This window comes from Plecotus auritus, assembly GCF_963455305.1.
Source record: "Plecotus auritus genome assembly, chromosome: 4".
NCBI classification, from domain to species: Eukaryota; Metazoa; Chordata; class Mammalia; order Chiroptera; family Vespertilionidae; genus Plecotus; species Plecotus auritus.
This window is the reverse complement of record NC_137775.1, coordinates 153073356-153094123: the sequence shown is the minus strand read 5'-3', so window position 1 is coordinate 153094123 and position 20768 is coordinate 153073356. Positions and strand designations below refer to the sequence as shown.

The following is a 20768-nucleotide window of genomic DNA, read 5'->3' as shown; positions in this document are numbered from 1 at the left end:
CCCACCTTACAAATGACAAACTTTCAGTTAATATTCTTACCAGATGCTCAAAGTCTTTCAGCTGTTTCCATATAAAAAGACCACTTGTAAAGTCTAGAAGGTGGTGGGATATCTCCTTTCAGTCAATGTCTTAACTCCTGTCTAAAACCATCCACCCTGGGGCATGAAGTAATCATGAGTTCCTGACACAGATACCTGTCTTTTAGAAATTACACCGAAACCACCAATTTATTTTGCAGCCCTTGCTGAGCAGCTATCTAGAGATAATAACTTTCAGCCACTGCCAGTTTAGGGCAAATTGGAGCCAATGACCTTTGGGTGAAAAGTTTCATATTCCATTTCCAGTCCCTGGAGCCATCAGAGATTCTTGTTGAAGGAGTTGTAATTCATGAATTTCAGCATGCTGCCTCCAGCCTAAAGCACAGAGATTGTTTCTTGAAACTCATATTCACGTTTAGGCTACTGGTGGCTTGTGACATGAATGTAAGAGAATGGTGTAAGAATATTTTTTTCTAAGCAATGTTTCAACTGATTAGTATAAGACTTAGATGGGCAATTATCCACCTTAGTTAATGGAATGGATTCCTAGTATCACTAAGGAAAAATGTGAACTGAGGCCCATCTTTCATATTCTTCATCAATACTCTTAAAAAAATAAAATTGAAATTAGCTTTCTTTTCCTGCAGAAGAAAGTTGTTGGGGAAGATGAGCAGAGACATGTGAACCACTGTAAATGAGAAAATGTTTAAATGTTTTCATCTAGTTATCATTGATACAATGGCATGGATTAATGGGGAAGAAATGGTATGCCTGGCCTGCGGTATTGTTTTCACTTAGTATTCATTCCAATGAGGTAATCATCTAAATTAATAAGGATTTGCCCTTTTGTATGGAGGAGAAAACTTGGTACAAATGGCCCCATAAAAAGGAAATTGCTGAATGAAGTCATTACTCTAATTAGCGTTTATGCCCCAGTGTTAATAGTATACCTTTTTAAAATATGACATTCAATACATTCTAACCTACCACATTGAGTAGTGAGTGGTTGTAGCCTGAGTTCTAGTTTTAATTGTCCTTTCAATATCAATTTAGACAGATCCACTAATAGGCTTGTGTTATTAGATAAATGCCTCTGGTAATAGAAAAAAATGTCAGTACTGAGCTGGGTTAAATAGCTGTTCACTGTGATGAACAGTAGACTATCAAAGCTCATTCATTCACAAGGCTTACCTACCTATTCAGAGTTCCTTTTTCTTGTCCACATTCACATAAATAACATCACTCTTTATGATTAAAAATACTGAATGAAACTTTTTATTTTCTTCCGAGGAAAATTTTGTTCCGTATCGAGATCAAATCCCATTCCATTGATCTCCAAAGGGCTGCTCTGATTCTCTAGTACTGAATGTTTTGTTAAATTCCAAAGTTATGGGATTATCCGTTTAGGCTTGGGAAATAACTTTGTTTTACTGAGGTTTCTGTTATTAGTATTTCAGTTTTAATGATATCTAACATGTGTTTGTGAAACACACACACACACATACACACAGTCTCTTCAGCCAATCTCCAGACCATCTCCCTTGTTCCCCTCCAAATGTATTTTCACATAGCAACAAAGATAAAATCATGTTTCCCCTCTGTAAACCGTGTCCCCAAGTCCCTTGACTTGGCCAACCAGGCCCTATAGGATCGATCTACTTTCTATCTGCCTTTCCAGTCAATTCCTGACCCTCTTCTCCTTGCTCATTCTGCTTTAATCAATCATGTTAATGTTTGTCATTTCCTACACACACCAAGCTTTTCGGGCCCCAGTGACTTTATGTTTATTGTTCCTTTTGGCCTGTAACCCCCTTCTCCTAGCTTTTCATACCATGGGCACATTTTCATCCTTTTGATCACAGTTTGTACCTCCTCAGATAGACCTTCCTTATCAACCCTACCTAAAAGTAGGTTTCTCTATTACTCTCTCTCATAGAACTGACATACCCTTTATTTCATTTAGTTAATTAATTGTAATAGCTTTTCTCCTCTGCTCTCTTAAGTTCTCTGAAGAAAAGCACTTCATCTGCATTGCTTATTTTCTGGGCACAAAATAAACACTCAGTTAATGAGTAAATATCTATGCCTGGAAAACTGTGAGTTGCTAATTGATTATTACATAGACCAGACAGTGGCAATCTATGTTTGTGGGTCAAATCCACTCCAATGCCTATTTTTGTACAGCCCACAAGTAAAAATGGCTTTTACATTCAAAACAGTATTAAAAAAAATCAAAAGAATAATAATATTTTGGGTCATGAAAATCATATAAAATTCAAATTTCAATATCCAGAAATTACATTTCATTGGCACTCAGCTACACAGATTTATTTATGTGCTATTTGTGGCTGCTTGCAGGCCACGATGGCAGAATTGAGTATTTATGTCAGATACCATATGCCCTGAAAAGAGTTTGCTGCCCCCTAACATGGTTTACTTTGCATATCAGAATTTTGACACCAAAAACACCTACATGATTCTGAAGCATTTTATAAAAATTATTCAGAAGAAGGAATGATAGGAGATCCTAAAATAGGCTACTTGAATCCTTCTTATGCTGATCCAACTTTTTTGTGTGTTATTTATGTGTTTATGTATTTATTTATTTATTTATGTTGGATTTATTAGGGTGACATTGGTTAATAGAATTATGTAGGTTTCCAGGGTACAATTCTAAAATATATCATCTGTATATTGCATTGTGTGTTCACCACCCCAAGTCAAGTCTCTTTCCATTCACCATTTATACCTCCTCTACATTCTCTGAACCCTCCACCCTCTTCCCCTTTGGTAATCATGTTATCTATCAGATTTTTTTTTTTTAACTTTTTGGGTTTTTTGCTTAATCCCTTTACCGTTTTCATGCAGCCCTCCTCCCCTCTGACAGCTCTCAGTCTGTGTCTGTGAGTGTTAGCCTCATTTGATTGGTCTACCTTCCATGGAGGCAATGGAAGAGTTCTCAAATATAAATATGTATCAGAATGACCTGGTGTAACCCACGCCCAGAGATTCTGAATAGGAGATGAGGAGTGGGGCCTCAGAATTTGCATTTCTAGCAAGATCCCTCGTCAAGAAATAGTGGCCAGGGTTGCATCCTTCTTTTCTGAATGTGGATGTCCATCAGTGTAAGAATTCATTTACTCAGTTTCAAACCATGTGCCAATGTTATTCTAGATGTGGGGAAAACAAAACTAAATGATAAATGGCTCCTTCTGAGAAGCCAAAATTTAATGTTATGCAGTCAGTGAATAAATAATCATCATAAAACACGAGGGCTATAACAAGAGCTATAAACAAACTCTGATAGGGACACCAATCAATGCCTGCATGCCTGTGAAGACTTTTCTTAAAGGCAAATTATGACTTACAGAATTTTATAATGTTTCATAAAAAGTCCATACTGCAGCTTGGCCATGCATCTCATAAAGAAACCCTGAGTATCAGGAAAATATTTAGAAGTTCTGTTCAATGATTCTTATTTCTAAGAGAAAGAAAGGAAGATACCAAGAAAAGCCATATGGTTCTTTAAGCAAGTTGCTAATACTAGCTCCTATTTTCCTCCTTTGAAACCTAATTGTTGTTCCCATGTCCATCACCTCCCCTTACCCCAAGTTCCCATTATTGCACTCCTGCACTAGACCTCCAGACTTGTCCTCTTACTGTTTCCAGTTCATTCTACATGCTGCAGCCTGCCAATCTACTTTAAAAACAAATCTGAATGCCTTTTAAATTTTAATATATTTTTTCATTTGGTTATAGTGGATTTTAAAATATGTAATGTATTCCCTTTACTTTTTCAAAATTAACCCAAATCTTTAACAAAACCTTTTAGGTCCCAAATGATCTCTAACCTCGGGGCTCCCCCTGTTGTCAGCACCAGCCACCTTGTTCTCCTTTGAGTTCATCCAAAGATCTAGTCTTCCTCCAGAGCTTTTGCAAATGTATTCCATCAGCCTGAAATGCTTTTTCTCCCTATATGCCTTGAATCTTTATTTGATTTGACTCACCTTTCTAATCTCAATTTAGACATCAGTGCCCTGGATAAGCTGTTTTTTCATTGACTCCTCTCCCATCCCCACTGTCAGAAACAAGAAATTACTAGTCCACACTGGTAAACACTGTGGAAACAAAGGCCATATTGCTATCATACCAACGGGGGATACGGTCAATTCTCACGGTATATCTGCCATCAAATCTACCTTCCGTTAGTTGTATATCACCAAAAATCATACTTCAGACTTTAAAACATATAGTCTTTGAGTAAGAGGAATGTTTGAAGCATTTTACAACATAGACCATGTCTTGAGTTAAATTGAGAAAAGGAGAACTGATCTAGCTAACTAGTTAGCAGAAATTTTGCAATTAGCCTTTACAAGCAACTTGATTTGTATTTTGGGAAAAAACACACACACACACACACACACACACACACACACACACACACACACACACATATATATATATATATATATATATATATATATATATATATATATGTCAACTTCCATATAGTTCAGTCATTTGACCTTCAGATAAGATAAGTCAGAACAATTTTCAGGAGCAATGGGAAAATTTTATTTCTTGTTATTAGAAATAAAAATCATGCATTTCCTAAAGATCTGTATTGACCTAGTAATGTAAATATCTGTGTTTTCCGATGGTCTTAGGCTCTACAGCAGCGGTTCTCAACCTGTGGGTTGTGACCCACAGGTTGAGAATCACTAGCAGGGTCGCCTAAGACCATCAGAAAACACAGATATTTACATTATGATTCATAACAGTAGCAAAATTACCGTTATAAGTAGCAACAAAAATAATTTTATGGTTGGGGTCACCACAGCATGAGGAACTGTATTAAAGGGTCGTGGCATTGGAAAGGTTGAGAACCACTGACCTAGAAGGAGGGAGGGGACTGGGTATTCAATCGCAATTCCACTTTTTTACTTAACAAACCTAATTCAAATTACTCTCAGAGTTTTCAAAACAACAGTACTTGACCTTTATATTACTTATCAGTTTGCAATTTTGTATTTGTATGATTAGTTGATAAATATCTGTATTCCCAGTGAAAGGGAAGATTCAAAGAGAATTAATTATTTTGTTCACTATTTTGCCTTCTGAGAATTCATGCATGATACATAGTAAGCTCTCAATAAATATTTACTGAATGAATGACAGAATCACTGAATGTATAATAAATTCTCCTCCTGTCCATCACTCAGCTGTCATTGGTTTGGTCAACTGAGGAGGGTCCCAACCCTCCAATGTCCCTTGAACCCTCTTCCTGACTGAGTCTATTGTCAATCAAGTGTCTATTACTGTCCTGAACTTTTGAATTGACTCTTAACCCTCACTTTCACCCACTCTTGTTAGTTGTGGGTGTCATAACTTGCTACCTATAATTGAGTACTTATTGAGTCTTGTGTTTTTTTTTTTTCAGAAAAACTAGTTTAGAAATTGCAACATTATGCAATGTAAACATCATTTTGACATGTAATTAACATAAAAAATAATTACTAGGATGCTTTACTTTTTTTTGTACTAAGTCTTAAAAATCTAATGTGGATTTTACATCTCAATTCAAACCAGCCACATTTTTAAGTTCTTGATGTCCAGATGTAGCAAGTGCCAGCTATATTGGACAGTGTACCTTAGTTCTTCATCAGCTATTAGGTGGTACAGATGGCCACATATGTATGACTTTGGCCCAGCATGCCATCTGAGGAATCGGGTTACAACAATACAACTTCATGGAAGGGCACATAACTGTCCTTTTCCTCATCCTCATTCTACCCCTCCTTGTCTTCTTCCCTTTCCAGATTTTCCTCCAATTCTTTCTTCTCGTCCTTCTTCTTCTTCTTCTTCTTCTTCAGTTCCCATTTATTTTCTGATTGTGTTTTAACCCATGCATTTCTCCCTCTGCTTTTTCTCTTTCTTCATTAATACAATATATTTCTATTATAAACTAGTATTTGTGGTACTTTCATAAAATACTGCATAATAAAAAGGATGGTATTAAAGGCAAAATTATAATATAAATATTTGGAAAATGGGGGAGCTGTACCTCAATAAAACATATATCTTTAAAGAATTAATGGTTGACCTTAACTGGTTTGGCTCAGTGGATAGAGCTTCAGCCTGCTGACTCAAGGGTATCAGGTTCAATTCCAGTCAAGGGCATGTATCTTGGTTGTGGGCACATCCCCAGTAGGGGGTGTGCAGGAAGCAGCTGATTGATGTTTCTCTCTCATCGATGTTTCTAACTCGCTCTCGCTCTCCTTTCCTCTCTGTAAAAAAAATCAATAAAATATATATTTTTTAAAAGAATTAATGATTGGTCTCTAGAACTTTAAATATAAAATGCCAGTATTCTGACAGATTTTTTGTTTGTTTTGGTCATGAGATTGATTTTAATAAGTTGTGAGTTTTTTTATTCAGAGAAAAAAATCGGCATTATTCAAGAATGGCTAGCCTTATGGTTAGATACCAAAAAGTCTTACTTTCTTTAGCCTTTTGGGTTGTTTATTGTCTTTCTGGCTTATAAATTGGTTCTACTTACATCTAAATTGCTGCTAACTTCAACCAGGCTCTATCATTTAGGATTTATGTTTGTATCTGACAGAGCACAAGGTGATCACAATGAAAATGCTGACTCTTTACTACAAATCAAAAATTTTTAAATGTCACATATAGTAAAATATAAAGTTGAAGTGCTTCATATATGATCTTCCATGGAGTAATCATAGTTCACATTATATGAGCGATATACTTAGGGTCTATCTAATTCACCAACAGGGGTGGATATAAATGAAAGGCTTGGAACAAAAACAGAAATACTGTACACCCACAACTTTCCCGGGAAGTAATGTGCAAAGAAATATAAAAAGAGAGTAAATGAGCTCTCCACATTTGTGTCAAGAAAGCAAATGAGTCCAGGCTTTCAAGTAATTGAAATGGACTACAGTTTATCATTCTCTATTCATTGTTCACTCAAGACCTTCTAATACAATAGCATGGAAATATAACCCATTGTCATTATATTCTTGAAAATTTTTCATTTCACAATTTGAGAACTCTGACTCAATTCTGTTAGGACTTTAATGTCTAATCCAACGTCTTTTAGGAAGTTAGTGGTAGGGAGAACCTCGATTAGAACCCAGATCCTCTGACTATGTGCAGTAGAACAAGCCTGGTGAAATCCAGCAGACAAATTGTCTAACTAGAAGTAAAATTCTTTCATATTCTCTTCCTGACTTTTATTAACAACTGAAAAATTAGATATTTGGCAAATTTCTTAAGTCATTAACCAACAGTCAAATTAAGATCAATCAAAATTTCCCTGGGCATTGTATTTGGAAGACATTGACAAAAGAGTCTTAAAGGTCTTTTAATTTCTTAGTAATTTTATAGTATCACAGTTAATAGCGCCATTGAGAGAAGGAAGTTATATGATAAAACATAAATATTGTGTGAGAAAAACAGTATTGCCCTTGAAAGGTTCAGCTTCCTTTATCAATTTTGAAGAAGTATATTTAATCAGGATGACTATCACAGAAATCCACTGGGTTTTGTACGAATGCCCATTTAAAAATTGATCAAAATTTTACTCCCACTTTCTTATTTGCTGAGCCATGAAGGGACTGTCTCTTAAGCACTTAACTCACTAAACACTTAATAACTTAAACAATTAATTGCCTTAATAACGCAATTGCAAATGGTTTCCACTCATAAAAGTAGATGTGTAAATATTTTATAACCTGGAATTATAGTATAAATTATTTTATGCTCAGTTTTGTTTTCCAAAAACCTTTGCATTAATGTTTTGCTTAGGTTCCACAGGGGTCATAATAAATACCACACCAGATGCCCCAACAAACCTGGAAAACATCTCCATTGTGATTGGAGAGAACCAAAGGCTCCTCTGAAAATGTTTCCCACCAAATGGGCCAGTTATTTCCTAAATTTCATGATTAACTTTTTGGATTACAGTTTTAAATTCTGTGTTAAAATGCAAACATTATATGGGATACATTAAGCCAATTTTAGTCATTGGTAACTTAGTTTTAATTAGTTTATGAGAGTAGTGAGTCAGTCACTTAGCAAGACCCAAAGGAAATTAGAAATGGGACATATATGATGTGTATAAGAAAAGGAAAATTGGAATTGTTATTAGCTTTCGGTATGAAAGTAGGGGTCTAATGAGAGAAATATGAGGCACCGGTTATTAACACTGTGAATACTCAAAATCAGAGTGTGTTCTCAGACAGCAACAAGGGGGAAGACATGACCTCGGCAGTTTCTCAGTGGTTAGCGCATTTGCCCACGCATGGAAGAGTTGTGTGTTCAATTCCCAGTCAAGGGCAGTACCTAGGTTGCTGGTTCACTCCTCACCCCCGTTTGGGGTGCATGCTGGAGGCAACCAGTCCATGTGTCTCTTTCACATTGATGTTTCTCCTTCTTTTTCTCCCTCTCCCTCTCCCTCTCCCTCTCCCTCTCCCTCTCCCTCTCCCTCTCCCTCTCCTTCCCTTACATTTTATCTGAAAATAAATGAAAAAAAGGCCTCAGATGAGGATTAACCAAAAAAAGAGGGAAGACAAAAAACATAATTTCTCTTTTTTTACACTATTACCATGAGTCAACAATTCCTCTCTCTACTGAACATAAGGATGGGTTACTCACACAAGTTTATATTCACATTATTTACTTGAAGTATTTGTTTGTTTTTATTGTATTTGTTTGTAACCTATAACTTGATAGCAAAGTCAAAAGTAGATTTTTCAAGTAAAGAAAAGATAAAGTGATAAAATGGGTAATTAGGAAGCAAGATGGAAGAGCTTTGCTAAGGAATGTACATCTGTTGGGTTATTAATAATATTTTACACGTACTCAGTGCAGCAAAGCAATTAAATGAGAAATGTCACTGACTCAACGTAATCTTAGGTTGTTACTGTGCTTTGGTGTTTACTGTTTTCTCGGTCATTTAAGTAGACATTTCCACTTTATTGTCTATGAGAAAAATCTGTCACTCGAGTGATAATATGGTGACCTAAAATGTTATTTGATGAAAGGGATGGTTTATGACTGTGCTGTCCAGTTTAGTAGCCACTTGTCACATATGGCCCTTTAGCACTTGACATGGGTCTGGTTTAAATTAAGAAGTGCTTATGTGTAAACTATACACTTGGTTTTGAAGACTTAGTAAGCAAGAAAGTAAAAATATTGCATTTATAACTTATTGATCCTGTATTGAATTGATAGTATTTTGCGTATATTGGGTAAAGTAAAACGTTATTACAATAGCTTTTACCTTTTTCCTTTTTAAATGTGGTTAACTAGAAAGTTTTAAAATTACATATGTGGCTTGTATTTGTGGCTCACATTTCATTTTTACTAGAAAATGTAGCTCTAGAGGATTTAATAATATTTAAATATGATATGACTATGAATTGACTTATAAACTTTTATGTTACTACTAGTGACCCAGCGCACAAAATCACGTGGCCCTGCCCACCCGCGCACACCCTGCCCACCCCTCCGCCGCCCCACCTTGACACTTAACCTCTCCACCCAGAGCTTGAGCACACCTGGCCCCACTCCTGACCCCTCCGGCCTTCTCTGGCCACTTCAAGCTCCGCCCTCAGTCTTGTGAGTCATCTTGGGCTGGTCCCGCCTCCTCCAGGCACTTCCCCACTTCTGCCCAATCTCCAGAGCAATGCGGCGGCTCCGCCCCATCATGGCGCTAGAGGAGAGCGTGGAAGCCTCCCGCCTGCTGCGGAGTTTGCACTACTTCCTGGCAGTGCGCACGCTGCGCTCCTTCCCCTGGCAGGTGGGCAGCAGGCGCACTGACTGCGAGCGGTAGGTGGCAAAGGACTGGTGAGGGGGGTGCTACAGGCTCTTACCCCCATCATCCCCACCACGGGATGGTCCCACCTCCTCCGGGCGCCTCCCAGCTTCCGCCCTTCTCTGGAGCAATGTGGCAGCTCCGCCCCACCGTGCACGCAGCCTCCTGCTGAACAGTCATTATGGTGTGAGGGTGTCAAGACCATTAGCATATTAGCTCTTTATTATATAGTATAATTATAATGTTCAAATGCTTTACTTTGAAAGCAGATGTATATTTGACATTGAAAATCATATGTATCTTTTTTCTTTTCTGTTGAGTATCTCCTTACATAATTTCTTTATGTCTGTTATATAGCACAGGTTGGAAATGTTCTGAACTCTTCTAAATAATACCTGAAGGGAAGACTCGTTAAAAGAAAGGGTATCTAATTTCCTATAAATAAGCAAACCACTTGCCCTAGCCAGTTTGTGGACAGTTACATTCATCAAAAATATGTCCTGTATCTGTCCACATTTGCATACATGAATAAATGAAAATTCAGTGAGAATGACCACAAGTAACCTACTGAGAACTTACAAACAAGTTTCAGAAAATGTTAGTCAGATTAAGCCATCTACATGATTTCTGCAGAATATTAATAGACAATTGAAGATAGTAAAATTCAAAATGTAGGTTATTGGGATCATATCGTGAAACCAGCATTCATTTGATTTAAAATAAAATTGAAATTCTTAGGTGAGGTTTGTTACAGAATAATTCAATTCTGCATATGAAAAACAGAAGCTTTCACATAGTTTACATAATTATGCACACTTTGAAAGTCACATTCAACAATTTTCACAAAATTTAGTAATTTGCTGTTCAGTACAGATATTAGTGACAAAATGTTTTTCCTATTCCTGACACATATGAGATGAATGCTTTTCACCACAAGAGAAAAAGACATTATGTTTTTGAGGTCAGAGAGTTTTTATATCTTGGTTTCAAGCTACTAACTACCTATAATATGATGAGGAAATGATAGCTTTTGGCGGGAGACCAAATTTAAGTATCAGAGCTGCTTACAAAAATAACTTAAATCAGTTGAACAAAAGCATTCTAAAGTGAGACTTTGAGTCTTATTTTCTTGTAGGAAGTGTAATTTTAGAAAAGTAGCATATTTTCTAGGTTACATTTACCAACTCTGTTTTGTATGTAGAATTTCTACCTCACCAACTCTGTAGCCATATGACTGTGATTCTTGCCATGGCTGACTGGAATTATGATGATTTTGATATTAATTTAACTCATTACTATCCCTTGTGTAATGTGCTAAACATGTCTTAATGTTTGAATTTAGAATCCTCTCATGATTTACCCATTTTTGGTCATACAAAATAAAATCTCTGATGTGGATAAAAATGATTGTTTACTTATGATCTGACAGGTTTTCTAACATAATCATGAGTGGGTCTGGAACTCTGAATTTCTTCTCTCTCTCTTTAAAGTCAGAGACAGTTTTCCAGGTGCCATTAAGAAGGCCAAGTATCAATCGTTTTGTTCCATTTATAAAACTCTTAGAAACAAATGATGAGATTTTCAACCTCCTAAATTTTGCCACAGATTGTTTCCAACACAGGACATTTTCTCAAGCTCTCTGGGGATCCCAGTGATGGGCTGTGTTGTCTGCATGCCCAGAGTCCCTGTGTAGGCAATCATCTCTCTTCTACTAAACCATTATCCAAAATTGCTTCTTTCTGGTTACCAAAAAGGGGATACAAGCACTGAGATGAGGAGAAATGTGGCTCAAGACCTTAATCTGTGAAGTATGTCAAAGACAAGACAATTACCTTTCTAAAACCCATATCCACTTGGGTGCCACATGGAAAGATCTATGGTTATTTGATATAAAACCTACACATGTTGTTATTATATCCCCAAAGGTCTGGAGAAACACTCAGCATTGAGTCAACTACTTAAAAAGCCAAATGAGTTAAATAATAAATTACATGTTTCCATTATGAAAACTAATCATGTTTAAAGGGGAAAAAAGTGTTGGAAATAGGTAAACATATTTCACTTTACTACTAGAATTTTTACATATCCTCATACATAAGTTAGTTTTTTTCTCCTTTTCATAATATCAGAACTTTAAGGCATAAATAATATGTTGCATCTTAGAAAGTACTCTTTTGGTATCTATTATCCTTTAATAAAGAGTAGGGCATAGAAAAGAGAACACTTTATAATAATTCATTGAAATAGTTTCCTATTCTTTTGTTCCTTTTGGCTCACTGATAAAACAATATCAGGGGAGAAACCTGAAGGGTCAGAAGAAAGACAAAAATATTATTTTTAAAACTTAGGCTAAGACTTTTTGAAAAAGTTTTGTGGTCTAACAAGTGTGGAGAAAGCAGAGGAGTGATTACATGATAGTCTGCAAGTGTAATTCATGGAAAGTAACTTACAAAGCTATTTCATCTCTTCTGGATGGTTTAGGAATGGGTCTGCCTAAAAGTGGGTAATGGCTTAGGTTTTCCAAGGACTGTCTAGGCAGGTTTAGTTTATAGCAACATAAGCTGTTCCAGTCTCTCTCCCTGTGCAAGAAATTAGTATAACGATGTCCAGTGTAAATGGGCACTTAATAATATTTTATGATTATTATAAAACCAATTATTGATGTGTTATAAACTATTTTTATTCAAATCCTAGAAAGCTTTTTTATGTTTATAATGCTAGAAATGGGTTCATACACACTTTGCAATAACTATATATTTATCTTTAATCCATTCCTGTAAATACTTAAAAAGCTGAAAAATAAATCAAGTACCTCAAATAATTATGTCTTTATTTTACAGACATTGATTAAAAATAAGGCTATGTAGGTTATACTAATGCTAATAGAAGTAAATGAACAATTTTCTATATCATTTCTATTTTGTCATCATATTTAACAACAAAGTTCATGAATTTCATATTAAACTTACATGAAACTGCTAATGAATAGGTCATTCTTTTCTCAGAGAAATGACAGTGAAAAGTAGGCTAGAAAATCCTACAACCCCACCTCAAACACACACACACACACACACACTTTTGAAGAAGGGAGGAAAACATTCACCTAAAACGTCCCTGCTTTAAGATTTGGTAGCAGTTATTACCTTTCCCTACCGAAAATGATACATTTGTGCTCATTGGTTGTGGCTTTGAAGTCCTCTAACATCAGCTCTGTGAAGGTTGCAAATTTCATCACGTATTTCTGTTGAAAAGCAATAGAGTATTTTGAAACGAGATGAGGTTCTTAAATCAGATACAGGTTTTCCACCTACTTCCTGTATAATATTGGGAAATAGTTTAAAAACTTTGAGTACTCACCCAAGGATAGGTTTTTATTGATTTCAGAGAGAGAGGAAGGGGGAAAGAGAGAGAAAAATCCATCGGTTGCCTCCATACCCACCCACAACCTTTTTGGTTCATGGGACAATGCTCCAACCAACTGAGCCACCTGACTAGATTAACAGTTTAATTTTGTTAAAGCCTCCATTTTTATTTAACTGCAGAGACAGAGTGATTTAATACTGTGTTGTGATAAATACAGTAAATGCCAAAATTAGCCAACATATATTGAGCACCTTTTCTGATCCCTTCATTATCATTCATCTTTACAACAGCACTGTGTGGTCAGAGTTATTCTAACCCTCATTTGATACAAGTGCACAGTTAAAATACCCGTTACAATGTCCCGCTCAGTAAACTGGGGTGGTGATGATGGTAATAGTAGTAGTCAAGTTGCTTTTGTGACGGTAGTCATCCTGTAGCCCTGCAATCCCACTTTAACTCAGTCAATTTAAGGATATAAAGAGGCAGCCAGATTAGCAGAACACCTGATTCAAAATCAGGTTTATCTCATAATGATCTGTCCTGTTAAACATTACACCTTATATTATGGTATTTTGATATTTAGGTTTGCTAAATATATGCATAGAGGCATTTCATTCTTAGTGAGACAGTGTTTCCAAATTATATGTAAAAATAGTTTTGGTGTTTAATTATTAATTTTTGTGTCTGAAAAGGGCACACCACCTTAGAATATGAATTTGTATAGAGTTACATCAGGAAACTATTGCAGTGACTTAACTACCTGACTACCTGGCCGATTCTTCAAGTTGGTGTAGGTATTTGTAGTTTCCTTGTTCTATGCATTGTGTTTGGAGTAAAACCTTATTCTCCATGAACTATAGATCTCAAGTGTAGTAACTATATGGGTTATTTCAGTGCCTCTTTTAAATTATCATTATTATCTATAATAATAAAAATGTAATATGCTAATTAGACTGGACATCCTTCTGGACGACCTTCCAGATGAAGCGGCAGTGGGAGGGGGCCGAGCCCCTTGCACGAATTTCGTGCGTCGAGCCTCTTGTTGCTAATAAAGATCATCTTAACTAATGATTCACACTGTTTTACATCTAAAATTTAATCTGAAGCATTATTTTTATAAATCAAATTTTAGAAATAGGATATTACTCTGTAATTTATAATAACATTACATGCCAATAGGTGTAATTACTTAACAATATATATTCAACAACATATATTACTTAATATTTATGTTTAGCCTGAGCTATGCATTTATTTCTAATTAGTAAAAGGTTCTTTTTCTACTTTGGGGCAATTTAAAACATAAAAGACAAAGTGGGGACAAATACTAAAATATGATCTTTTTGTCTTAGTACTGTGCACTGAGTGGCCAGATTATTATGATCGGCCCAGTGCATGAATTAGTGCATGGGTAGGGTCCGACCAGCCTGGCCAGGAGGAGGGGACATGGGTGGTTGGCTGGCCTGCCTGCTGGTCAAACTCCTAGTCAAGGGGATAATTTGCATATTAGCCTTTTATTATATAGGATATACACTGAGTGGCCAGATTATTATGCATTCAGAGAGCATAATAATCTGGCCACTCAGTATATATGTTAAAGGCATTTAAAGGTTTCAAATAGCTACTTAAAATTATAATATTTATTGGGGCATGCAGGAGTATGTACTAGTTCAGCATGTGTTTATTAGATAAAAAGTAATGAGATTCTGCTGAAAGCGTAGCAAGCACAGCAGTACCATTGATAATGGTGCTAGCCCTTATGGATGCTGAAATACAATAACAGACTTCTAGGGAGAAACTAGCAGTTTTTGTTGCTTCAAAATCTTTTCATTACATTTAAGGGTCTGATTCATTTTAACTGCTCTAAATCAAATTAGAAAGTAACCTTTAGCAAAATGTGTATCATTCACTTTGCAGACTTCCATATAAAAGTTCTACATGTATAAGAATCGCTTTACATGGTAATACTATTTTTATCCTTGTACTACTCTACAACTGTGACTCTCTATGAAAATGAGCATCAATATGAGTGGCACAGCCAGCCTTCTGAATATTAGCTTACTTTGTGCCAGCATGCGGTTCACACTGCCATTAAAACCGCTGCAGTTTTACAGTTTATACATTCATCCTCATACATTCATCTTCACAACAACCTAGTGAGGAGTATGATGGGCATTTGTCTCTTCTGCTTGCATAGCATCCCCCACCCTTCTTCCTGGGGAGAGTCCTGAGGTAAAATGGATGGAAGGTAGGGCTCCCCCTCCATCTCCCTAAATCAAAGGAGAGCAGCCACTGTCCTGCCCTGACTTGGTAGCTTAAGGGCTCCTACTTGACTGAGGCTCAGCCAATGAGAGACCCTCCTGAGAGTTTTCCCAAAACTGAGCCAATTAGAGTTCCTGAGAAGAACTTGGGCTTCATTCCCACTGAGGCTCTACCCCTGGCTGTGGGGTCCAGGGGTGTTTCAGAGTCCAGGGCCAGCAGAGGCAATTTGGGTGTCCCAACTGGACTGCTTTGTTTCTGCCCATTTTCCCCAAGGCTTTTCAGCCTCTTCCCTCACCTAGCCGCCTCATATCTTTTCAGTACCTCCCTTTTATTTTACTTTAACTAGAGTAGGTTCTGGTTGTTTGCAACCCAAAACACAGGTGATTATAACAAGTGTTCAATTCATACCGAAATCGAGCTTTACTAAAGTTAAGTGACTTGCTTGAATTGTAGTTGGCAGAAAAGCCAAGTCTAGAACTCATGACTTCTGGTTAAGTGTTGCTTCTGTCTCAGCACAGTGTTCCCAGTTGCCTGCAGTGGTCTCTGCAGATAGGCGGCCCCCTCCTCTGTGCCTCTTTGACTGCAGTGCTCAGTCCTATTTCCTTTTTTAAGACTTAACTGCTTGGTGTCAAGTGTGCCTGTGCTCCACACCAGACCTTGGAGCCTCTACAAGACAAGGGTTATATTATTCATCATTTCATTTTCTCTTAAACATAACCAGAGTGCCTGGGCATATAGTACTAAATAAATATTTTAATGAGTGAGTGAGCAAATGAGTTCAAAAATTATTCAATTAATTAACTAAAACACCAATATGAGTTTGAAGTTGATACAAGAATACCATTAAAAGAAAACACCACTACATTCTTTACCAATCAAAATCTTAGACAATTTTAAATAAAGCAATTTCTTAAGTATATAAAAATGTTCACTTAGTAAGCATTTATTCTATGCCTACTATGTGCCAGACTTTTGTTACAGAGAGAAATAAGAAGTAGTCTTCTGCTTCAAGAATTCTCTTAGATTAATGGGAGAAACAAATGATTTCATAGCTCCAATCATGGAGCTGTGGAAAATCTGAAGAATGATGAGAGCAGCATGCCCACTGCCAGCAGCCATGGAAACCACTGAACTGGCCTGTAGATACAGCTCTGAGAAGGATGCTGGGCACATCAAGGACTACAGCCAGAGCTCTCTTAAAGCTCGAGAAGAGCGCAATGTGCTCTGCCTTTCCAGAATGTTGTGAGGTTTGCTAAAAAATAAAATATGTCTATACCTTTATTCAGACTTATTTATTTATTTATTTATTTATTTATTTATTTATTATTTTTTAAACCCTCACTCAAGGACATGCTTAGAGAGAGGAAAAGAGAGAAAGAGGAACATCAGTGTGAGAGAGTAACATTGATCCCCTGCCTTCTGTGCATACCCCAACCAGGGATGGAACCTGCTAGCAGGCATGAGCCCTGACTGGGAATTGAACCAGCAACCCTTTGGTGTGCAGGATGACACTCAGCCAACTGAGCCACTCTGGCCGGGCAGACATCATTATTTTTAAAAAGATTTCCATCAAGGCCTGTTATCAAAAATTTCTAAATAGTTTTGAAATTGTGCTGTACCATTAGAGATCAATAATCTACCTAATAAAAGAGTAACATGCTAATTGACTGTACCTTCGCAATGCCCACCAGCCAATCAGGAGCAAGTATGCAAATTAACCCAACAAAGATGGAGGGTCAATTTGCATACATGGGTGCCGAGTGGCTGGGGGCGGGGAGGGATGCAGGCGTTCCGCACCACCCCCGCCGCTCCTGGCTTCTGGGCAGCCTGGGAAGGCAGAAAGGCGGTTCTGGGCCTGAGGGGAAAGGCAGCTCCGGCCAGAGCGAAGGCAGTGCCAGTAGCCAGGGGAAGGAAGGCCCATTCTTGCATGAATCTTCATGCATTGGGCCTCTAGTAAGACTATATTTTGTTTTGGCACAAAGGTGAGAATGAAGGGAGATCCATATAAACCACTAAAGCTTGATATAATAGGAGCAACAAATAAAGATCAAAAAAGATAAAAACTACATAGATGATTGTGTATGTATAAAAAACATATATTTTGATGTAGTCCCATTTGTTTATTTTCTCTTTGGCTTCCATTGCCCTAGGGGCAGTATCAGTGAAGAAGTTCTTTCGGCATATGTCTGAGATTTTGCTGCCTGTAGATTCCTCTAGTATTTTTATGGTTTCCCATTTTATGTTTAAGTCCTGTATCCATTTAGAGTTTATTTTTGTGTATGGTGTAAGTTGGTGATCTAGTTTCATTTTTTTGCATGTATCTGTCCAATTTTCCCAACACCATTTATTGAAGAGACTGTCTTGACTCCATTGTATGTTCATGCCTCCTTTGTCAAATATTAATTGTGCATAGTGGTTTGGGTCGATATCTGGATTCTCTATTCTATTCCATTGGTCTATATGTCTGTTCTTGTGCCAGTACCAGGCTGTTTTGAGAACAGTGGCTTTGTAATACAGCTTGAAATCTGGTATTGAGATCCCTCCTACTTTATTCTTCTTTCTCAGGATTGCTGTGGCTATTCGAGGTCTTTTTTTATTCCAGATGAATTTTTGGAGAGTTCTTTCTAGATCTGTGAAATATGCCATTGGTATTTTAATGGGGAGTGCATTGAATCTATAGATTGCTTTGGGTAGTATGGACATTTTAATGATGTTGATTCTCCCAATCCATGAACATGGTACGTTCTTCCATCTGTTTACGTCTTCCTCTATCTCTTTTTTCGGTGTCCTGTAGTTTTCCGCGTATAGGTCTTTTACCTCCTTAGTTAAGTTTATTCCTAGGTATCTTAATTTTTTTGGTGTGATGGTAAATGGGATTGCTTTTTTAGTCTCTCTTTCTGTAAGTTCACTATTGGTGTATAGAAATGCCATAGATTTCTTGGCATTAATTTTGTATCCTGCTACATTGCCGAATTCATTTATTAAGTCTGTTAGTTTTTTGATGGAGTCTTTTGGGTTTTATATGTACAATATCATGTCATCTGCAAATAAGGACAGCTTTACTTCTTCTTTTCCAATTTGGATGCCTTTTATTTCTTCTTCTTGTCTAATTGCAATGGCTAATACTTCCAGTACTATATCAAACAGGAGTGGTGAGAGTGGGCATCCCTGTCTTGTTCCTGTTCTTAGGGGAAATGGTTTTAGTTTTTGCCCATTGAGTATGATGTTAGCTGTGGGTTTATCATATATAGCTTTTATTATGTTCAGGTATGATCCTTCTATTCCCACCTTGTTGAGTGTTTTTATCAAGAAAGGGTGTTGGATTTTGTCAAATGCTTTTTCTGCATCAATTGATATGACTATGTGATTTTTATCTCTCATTTTGTTTATGTGATGTATCACGTTAATTGATTTGCGGATATTGTACCATCCTTGCATTCCTGGGACCCTCGTGCACTGCTGGTGGGAATGCAGACTGGTGCAGCCACTGTGGAGAACAGTATGGAGTTTCCTCAAAAAGCTGAAAGTGGAACTCCCATTTGACCCAGTAATCCCACTCCTAGGAATATATCCTAAGAAACTAGAAACACCAATCAGAAAGGATATATGCACCCCTATGTTCATAGCAGCACAATTTACAATAGCTAAGATTTGGAAACAGCCTACGTGCCCGTCAGCAGATGACTGGATCAGAAAACTATGGTACATCTACGCAATGGATACTATGCTGCCATAAAAAAGAAGGAATCCTTACCATTTGTAGCAACCTGGATGGAATTAGAGAACATTATGCTAAGTGAAATAAGCCAGTCAATGAAAGAAAAATACCACATGATCTCACTCATTTGTGGATAATAAAAAACATTATGAACAAAAAGATAGATACAGAGGCAGTAAAGCATCAAACAGACTGTCTAATTACAGCGGGAAGGTTATGGAGAGGTGGGGGAAATAAGAGATCAACCGAAGGACTTGCATGCATGCATATAAGAATAACCAATGGATGTAGGACATTGGGGGGTGAGAGCATGTATGGGAGTGGGCAATGATAAGATATGTACACATATAATACCTTAATAAAAAAATAAAAATAAACAAATAAAAAAATAAACATATATATGTATAAAATAAGATCCAAATGTGTCATTCTTTAAAGTTATGTACATAGTAGGGGAAAACGTTTAACTCCATAATGTTTTGGTGCCCTTTGCAGATAATTACTACGGTACCCCAAAGCCTCCAGCAGAACCAGCACCATTACTATTAAATGTAACAGACCAGATACTTCCGGGAGCCACTGCAAGTGCTGAAGGAAAACGGAAGAGGAATAAATCAGTGAGCAACATGGAGAAAGCAAGTATAGAGCCTCCTGAGGAGGAAGAGGAGGAGAGGCCTGTGGTCAATGGAAATGGAGTAGTAGTAACACCAGGTTAGTTATTCACAGTTGTTACAGGTTCATCTGCTCTTTCAGATGTAACTAAATATATCTGATATCTGTATGTTCAAATATATATATATATATATATATATATATATATATATATATATACATATACATATATATATGTATTCACATATATATGTTCAGATGTGTATTTACAGTTATCTTCAGGGAGAGATTATATAAAATGAAAAGGACACGATTCTTGTATCTGATTTGTTAGTTTTAATTTTGACATATCAAGCAATTCATCAACTTCCTTAGTTTTTTGTTTCACTTTTACAATATTAATGGCAATATATTGAATAGTTTAAATCTCTTAAAAGGTGTTATAAGTCATAAATATGATTGTGTAAAGTTCTGAGGTCTTTGTTAATTACAGTAGATAAAAATCTATCCTTTGAAATCTTACTATACACGCAAATCTATAAATAGAGGTAGTGTCATGTGATTTAGTTAACAATTTCAATCAATACTGTCCTCAAAATGACTACAGCTATATAATGCCATGTATTTAACAATTTCAATGAATACTGTCCTCAAAATGACTACAGCTATTATAATGCTATGTATTTATCTGCCCACCCTTATCACCCAATCTGACAATATAGAAGAATGCATTTTTATACATTGACATTTTGAAGGCACCTACCCTTGAATAAAGAAAAGACTTGTTATACCTTTAATTTATGATCATATCACATATATAAAGAATATTAGTTAGATATGAAGTGTGTTTGTGCAAGGTATGGATTTGCTATTTTTTTATGCTTATTACTAATAGAGTGCCAAATTTTTATTTGTAAAATATTTCTTTCATAA

General features: G+C 36.6%; 1 protein-coding gene across 11 annotated transcripts in view; it reads left to right on the top strand.

Annotated features, from left to right (window-relative positions):
* MAGI2 (membrane associated guanylate kinase, WW and PDZ domain containing 2) overlaps positions 1 to 20768 on the top strand; it is a 1233836-nt gene that overhangs the window by 779982 nt on the left and 433086 nt on the right. For all 11 annotated transcript variants that reach the window (XM_080663639.1, XM_080663638.1, XM_080663637.1 and 8 more), the window contains one exon: positions 19719 to 19934. In XM_080663639.1, coding sequence (XP_080519765.1) covers positions 19719 to 19934 — 216 coding nt within the window. The remainder of the gene's footprint in view (positions 1 to 19718; positions 19935 to 20768) is intronic.